Source organism: Semicossyphus pulcher, unplaced genomic scaffold (assembly GCF_022749685.1).
Source record: "Semicossyphus pulcher isolate SPU_LCO1_2020_fin unplaced genomic scaffold, fSemPul1.0.p SCAF_15, whole genome shotgun sequence".
Classification (NCBI taxonomy): domain Eukaryota; kingdom Metazoa; phylum Chordata; class Actinopteri; order Labriformes; family Labridae; genus Semicossyphus; species Semicossyphus pulcher.
The window spans coordinates 29,192,501-29,200,000 of record NW_027211659.1 but is presented as its reverse complement, the minus strand read 5'-3'; the positions used below and the strand labels follow the sequence as shown (position 1 = coordinate 29,200,000).

Sequence of the window (7,500 nt, the reverse complement as noted above, 5' to 3'; positions counted from 1 at the left end):
TTTGATTCATATTCAAACGGAGATGGAGGGCCAGTGTGTGTGTGTGTGTGTGTGTTTCAGAGAGAGAGTCATCAGTCTGATCCTCACTCGTCCTTCTCCATATATGGAGTCTGGATTTCCTTTTCTCTGTAACATCTGTGTGTGTGTGTGTGTGTGTGTGCGCGTGTGTGTGTGTGTGTGTGCGTGCGCGTGTGTGTGTGGGGGGGGGTTAACATGAGTGTGCACGTTTGAGAATGGATATACAGTCTCTGCTGAGAGTGTGTGTGGTAGTGTGTAAATGTGTGTGTGTGTGTGTGTAAACAGGCTTTGTTCTGTGTACATATCAGACATGCCAGAGAGCAGACACACAATTAATAATGTACACACCAATGCTCAGCAATCCACCCGAGGGAGAGAGAAGGGAAGAAAGAGAGAAAGAGAGGAAGAGAAGGAAAGAGAAGGAAAGAGAAGGAAAGAGAACAAGCTCTCCTCTCAGACAGAAACAGTTTGTGTGTAAATGTCAGATCAGTTTTCTTCTGAGTCTGACAGAAAACATTTCACATGGTCCTCTCTGCTTTATTCTGTTTCCAAGCTAACAGCTGTAAATCTATGCTAACTGTCTGCAGAGCTAACGCTAACTGCTGTTTAAATGTCACGTTGTTTTGTTTGAAGCCGAGTGAGAAAAAACATTCACGTTACCCACCAGTTCATAATCTGAGTGTTAGAAATGTCTGGAAGCTGATGTGAGGCTTTCCCAACAGAGCTACACATTTTAATGTTCTCATCAAGTTCTAGTACTTAATGAGTCATTAGAATTTAACAGAGTCAGGCAAAAAATGACAGCTGGTTCATAGTGACACTTCAGCCTAGAAGAGTTCAACAGAAGACCTCAAGTCTGAGAGCCAGTTACAAGAGAGAAGATATATGAGATGTGTCACTTATCTTAGCAATACGATAATGTCATTTAGCCTGTTGGAGAAGCTAACAGTAAAGTTAGCCTGCTAGTTACGCATACATTTCAGTTAGCCTGTTGGAAAGGTTACAGTAAAGTTAGCCTGCTAGTTACGCTAACATTTCAGTTAGCCTGTCGGAGAAGCTAACAGTAAAGTTAGCCTGCTAGTTACGCATACATTTCAGTTAGCCTGTTGGAGAAGCTAACAGTAAAGTTAGCCTGCTAGTTACGCTAACATTTCAGTTAGCCTGTTGGAGAAGCTAACAGTAAAGTTAGCCTGCTAGTTACGCATACATTTCAGTTAGCCTGTTGGAAAGGTTACAGTAAAGTTAGCCTGCTAGTTACGCATACATTTCAGTTAGCCTGTTGGAGAAGCTAACAGTAAAGTTAGCCTGCTAGTTACGCATACATTTCAGATAGCCTGTTGGAAAGGTTACAGTAAAGTTAGCCTGCTAGTTACGCTAACATTTCAGTTAGCCTGTTGGAGAAGCTAACAGTAAAGTTAGCCTGCTAGTTACACATACATTTCAGTTAGCCTGTTGGAAAGGTTACAGTAAAGTTAGCCTGCTAGTTACGCTAACATTTCAGTTAGCCTGTTGGAGAAGCTAACAGTAAAGTTAGCCTGCTAGTTACGCATACATTTCAGTTAGCCTGTCGGAGAAGCTCACAGTAAAGTTAGCCTGCTAGTTACGCTAACATTTCAGTTAGCCTGTCGGAGAAGCTCACAGTAAAGTTAGCCTGCTAGTTACGCTATTGGAGAAGCTCACAGTAAAGTTAGCCTGCTAGTTACGCTATTGGAGAAGCTAACAGTAAAGTTAGACTGCTAGGTACGCATTGGAGAAGCTAACATTAAAGTTAGCCTGCTAGGTACACTTATATTTAAGTTAGCCTGTTGGAGAAGCTAACAGTAAAGTTAACCTGCTAGTTACGCTCATATTTAAGTTAGCCTGTTGGAGAAGCTAACAGTAAAGTTAACCTGCTAGTTACGCTCATATTTAAGTTAGCCTGTTGGAGATGCTAACAGTAAAGTTAACCTGCTAGTTACACTCATATTTAAGTTAGCCTGTTGGAGATGCTAACAGTAAAGTTAGCCTGCTAGTTACGCTCATATTTCAGTTAGCCTGTTGGAGAAGCTAACAGTAAAGTTAACCTGCTAGTTACGCTCATATTTAAGTTAGCCTGTTGGAGATGCTAACAGTAAAGTTAGCCTGCTAGTTACACTCATATTTCAGTTAGCCTGTTGGAGAAGCTAACAGTAAAGTTAACCTGCTAGTTACGCTCATATTTAAGTTAGCCTGTTGGAGATGCTAACAGTAAAGTTAGCCTGCTAGTTACGCTCATATTTCAGTTAGCCTGTCGGAGAAGCTCACAGTAAAGTTAGCCTGCTAGTTACGCTATTGGAGAAGCTCACAGTAAAGTTAGCCTGCTAGTTACACTATTGGAGAAGCTAACAGTAAAGTTAGACTGCTAGGTACGCATTGGAGAAGCTAACATTAAAGTTAGCCTGCTAGGTACGCATTGGAGAAGCTAACATTAAAGTTAGCCTGCTAGGTACACTTATATTTAGGTTAGCCTGTTGGAGAAGCTAACAGTAAAGTTAACCTGCTAGTTACGCTCATATTTAAGTTAGCCTGTTGGAGAAGCTAACAGTAAAGTTAACCTGCTAGTTACGCTCATATTTAAGTTAGCCTGTTGGAGATGCTAACAGTAAAGTTAACCTGCTAGTTACGCTCATATTTAAGTTAGCCTGTTGGAGATGCTAACAGTAAAGTTAACCTGCTAGTTACGCTCATATTTAAGTTAGCCTGTTGGAGATGCTAACAGTAAAGTTAGCCTGCTAGTTACGCTCATATTTCAGTTAGCCTGTTGGAGAAGCTAACAGTAAAGTTAGCCTGTTGGTTTTATAGTTTGACTCATATCCCATCTGTTAACATGGAGGAGGCAGGCTTTTTTGAGCTATACTGCAGCCAGTCAGCAGGGGGCGCTCCAAATGTTTTGGCTTCCCTTTTAGGGAGCTGTCATGTCGTCCATCTTTTTATACAGTCTATGGTCCTGACACGCGAAGCATACGGTTGAATCATCCTGTGACAATCTGCTACAAAAGTGCAACACAAAAAAAAGCTAATTTCAGCTGATAATCTGGAGTGACCATGATGCTAGCAGACAGGAGGTACGCTCCTACAGCAGGACAATGTTAATAATGTGAGGTTTCCCATTTAATCCATTTCTCTATTAGCTAAAATGCAGCATAGAATTGACGTAGTCAAAAGGGCTTATGGGAAATGTAGTGTGTTAATGGCATCTTGTGTTTTGAATGAGTCTTTCTCACCTGTATCGTCTCCCTCGGTACCATAGAGCTCCATCGCTGTTACAAACACAGACCCAGTGCCAGACACCCACAGCACCAGTTTACACTGAACCAGATTTATACTAAACACAAATCTTCTTCTTCATGTGATCTTATGTTGCAGGCTTCAGAAGGCAGGGTCACAGGTCAGCGGTCACAGAGGTCAGAGGAGCTTGTGAAGCTCCATGCTTCATCCACCGCCTCACCGATCTGAAGGTGATGGACGGCAGCAGAGTTACCATGACGGTGGAGCTGACGGGTACGACGCCATGTCTGTTCAGTGTGCGCGTGTGTATTTGTGTGTGTTCATTGTTAGTGTGTGTGTGTGTGTGTGTGTGTGTGTGTGTGTGTTTGCTGTGGTATTTCCTGTCAGATCTCATGGGAGATGTTGGAGATGAGATGAGGACAGATTTACTCTGGACAGGTCCTGCCTCTTCATTTCCTCTGTGTGTGTGTGTTCGGTGTGTTCTCAGTGTGTGTGTGTGTGTGTGTGTGTGTGTGTTTTCAGTGTGTGTGGTCGTGTCCTGGTTGTCTTGTAGTGATCTGACAGCAGTTTCTTGGTTTGAGTTATGAGCTGATGTTCAGGTTCTGTAGAGGTGAAGTATAGCTGAAGGCTCCATATTATTAACCCAGCAGTGTGTGTGTGTGTGTGTGTGTGTGTGTGTGTGCGTGTGTGTGTGTGTTAGGGTGTGTGTGTGTGTGTGTGTGTGTGTTACATAATGATTTTCCACAGAGGGTTTTCTCCATATAAGCTGTGTGAGGATCAGGTTTGCTGCTACCTCTCTATTATCCTGGAATAAAATGGATGTATTTCCATATATGAAGTTTGATTTAAAATATTAATAATATTTATTTAAATACTTTCTTAAATGCACCTTCAAAGAGTGGTCACACAGTAAGATGAATATTTCCTCGGCTCTTTAGAGTCAGAGGAAGTATTTACATCCTAAATACAGTTAGAGCACTGACATCACACTGCTCTTAGATTAGCATTACTAACTAGCATTAGATTTTACTGCTGGAGCTTTTTATTTTTATTCTGGAGGGATCTGTTGATTTTTTTCTTCATTGATCATTGAATTGTTTGGTTAAAAAAACAACAGGGACAAAACCCCTAGCCTGTTAGAGTAGCTAACATAGAGTTTAGCCTGTTAGAGAAGCTAACATAGAGTTTAGCCTGTTAGAGAAGCTAACATAGAGTTTAGCATCAACACTGATTGTAGCCCATGGGAGAATGGTAAATGGTAAATGGACTGTACTTATACAGCGCTTTTCTAGTCTTTGCGACCACTCAAAGCTGCTTTTACACTACATATCACATTCACCCATTCACACACTGATGGCAGAGGCTGCTACGTAAAGTGCCCAATTGTCAATCAGATAACACATTCATACCCGTTGGCTATGCCACCGGGAGCAATTTGGGGTTCAGTGTCTTGCCCAAGAACACTTCGACATGTAGCCTGAGGGAGCTGGGGATCGAACCTCCGACCTTCCAATTGAAAGATGACCGACTCTACCACTGAGCCACAGCCGCCCAGAAGCTAACAGAGTTTAGCCTGTTAGAGAAGGTAACATTGGTTGTAGCCCATGGGAGAAGCTAGCATTGATGTTCGCCTGTTGGACAAGCTAACATAGAGTTTAGCCTGTTGGAGAAGCTAACATTGGTTGTAGCCCATGGGAGAAGCTAGCATTGATGTTCGCCTGTTGGACAAGCTAACATAGAGTTTAGCCTGTTGGAGAAGCTAACATTGGTTGTAGCCCATGGGAGAAGCTAGCATAGATGTTCGCCTGTTGGACAAGCTAACATAGAGTTTAGCCTGTTGGAGAAGCTAACATTGGTTGTAGCCCATGGGAGAAGCTAGCATTGATGTTCGCCTGTTGGACAAGCTAACATAGAGTTTAGCCTGTTGGAGAAGCTAACATTGGTTGTAGCCCATGGGAGAAGCTAGCATAGATGTTAGCCTGTTGGAGAAGCCAGCACTGATGCTCAGCTGTTGGAGAACCTAACATGACATAGACGACTGATGGTTTTGTGACTCTAATGCTAATTACTGATGCAAACATATTGATGAAGTCGTCCTGGTCCTCAGGTCAGCCACCTCCACAGGTGGTGTGGCTCCATGACGGGCAGGAGGTGACAGAGACAGAGGACTTTCACCTCCTGCGGGAGGAGAACTGCTGCACTCTGCTGATCCAGGAGGTTTTCCCTGAGGACAACGGGACATACAGCTGCCGGGCCTGGAACCAGTACGGAGAGGAGCACACCCAGTGTCAGCTCACTGTGGAGGGTGACCACACACACACACACACACACACACACACACACACACACACATACACATACACACACAAAGGCTTTTGGCTATTCATGGAGCTGATGCTAACGTCAGCATGCTAACATGCTCACAGTGATGATGCTAACATGCTGATGTTTAACAAGTATGATGTTTACAATGATCACTATCTAAGTTTAACTAACATAGAATTAGCAGTAAACACAAAAGCCAGAGGTTCAACAAAGTTAGCATCCATAGAGCTTGGTGCTAGCATGGCTAAAAAGTGCTAAGAAATGTGTTTGGTAGTAACTCTTTGACCCAGGTAAAGGTGTCAAGTGTGACTGTTTTGGTCATGTTGATGTTTTTATTCATGGCTGTTGTTTTTGTGTGTCAGAGCCTCAGGACGGCGTTCAGCCCTGGTTCATCACCAAACCCAAACCAGTGAGCGCTGTGGTGGGTCAACACGTCCTCCTGTCCTGTGCCATTGCTGGAGACCCGTTCCCTCAGTACACCTGGAGCAGAGCCGACCTGAGCCGACCTTTGACCTCTGGAGGAGACTTTGAACTGCTGCAGAAAGAGGACGTGGTCTCACTGCTCATCAGGTCGAATATATACACAGCATAGCTTCTGATATTTCTACATCAACAGACAAGAACCCAATCCTGATTTAATGTGCACTGATTAGATCCTTCTTCTTTAGGAGAGTGAAGAAGCATCACGCTGGAGACTACCTGATCACTCTGAGGTGAGAGAACACCTGCATGTATCACATGTGTAAACATAAAACAACTAAAGCATAAAAAGGCTGAAATAATCCTGTGATGTTCAGTTTGGAGATGAAGTGAGGATTAAAGTCAAAAAGAAACATCTCCCCTCCCCCACCCATAAATCCATCTGTAATCTTTCCCTCCCCCTCACTGTATATTGTACACTACAGCCCTCACTGTGTTTATACTGTCCCTGCTGGGACACTGTGACTGACACTTTTCACTTCATCTGTTCTGAAGAACTTTGGTCGAAAGATTGTCAAATACAGAGTTTTCACTTGTTATGGAGAACCTATAAACTGACTTTGGTACGAGGCTTTTAAAGAAGACTGTAAAAGGGGGGAAAGTAGCACGTTAATGCTCCTCTTGCACCCCAAAACAGACCTGGTTCTGTTTAGACCATATTGTGCAGTTTGTTTATACAAGTCACTGACGTGTGCAGATAACAAAATGTTCATCACATGGAGCCAAACAACACAAAGATATGCAAAGTATTACTCCAGCTTCAGGAGTTCTAGTTATGGTGAGGGTACATTTACATTTATAAATGATTTATGAATGAAAGCAAAGGCAGTAGGGTGCCACAAGGCTGCAAAATAAACTGTAAAATATACTAAAACACTAGGAATACTAGGAAGGTTGTAGAGTGGTAGGGAAAGTATAAGGGACAGATCTTGAAGGGAACTGATACCGTATGATGGACACTTCAGAAGATACGTAAATCAGTCTCTTTTTCAAAGTATCTATAGTCTAAGTATGAAACAAGGTGATACATGGTCCTACTAGTGTACTAAGAAAGGTGCTAGAGCATCAGGGAAGATACCAAGGTAGTGAGCAGGGTGTGAGGTCTGGCACTTTGAGCCCAGAAGGAGAGCTGGGCATAAAAAACAGGACAAGAATACTTTTAACATATTAATGAGGACACTAGGGCACTAGGAAGGGCCCTGCAGAGAACACTAGGTAGGTCGCGAGTTTAATTTACTTGGAAAGGCACAAAGGTACTACAAAAAGTGAAGGTCAATCTGAGTGTAATTTACTGTAATGAGTCAACACGTATTTACCCTCATTTAAGTGTATTTTCATTTTTATGGGTACAAATCAGGGTACAGGGAAGGGCACTACATAGTATCCGAGGGTGCAAGACAAACTATGCATACTAAACATATTTAAAAAGGA

At 42.8% G+C, this 7,500-nt stretch overlaps 1 protein-coding gene across 4 annotated transcripts in view; it reads left to right on the top strand.

The window, feature by feature from the left end:
* Positions 1–7,500, top strand: part of mylka (myosin, light chain kinase a) — a 65,013-nt gene that overhangs the window by 28,559 nt on the left and 28,954 nt on the right. For all 4 annotated transcript variants that reach the window (XM_069662578.1, XM_069662576.1, XM_069662579.1 and 1 more), the window contains 4 exons: positions 3,403–3,537; positions 5,372–5,569; positions 5,952–6,159; positions 6,258–6,302. In XM_069662578.1, the coding sequence (XP_069518679.1) occupies positions 3,403–3,537; positions 5,372–5,569; positions 5,952–6,159; positions 6,258–6,302 (586 nt within the window). The remainder of the gene's footprint in view (positions 1–3,402; positions 3,538–5,371; positions 5,570–5,951; positions 6,160–6,257; positions 6,303–7,500) is intronic.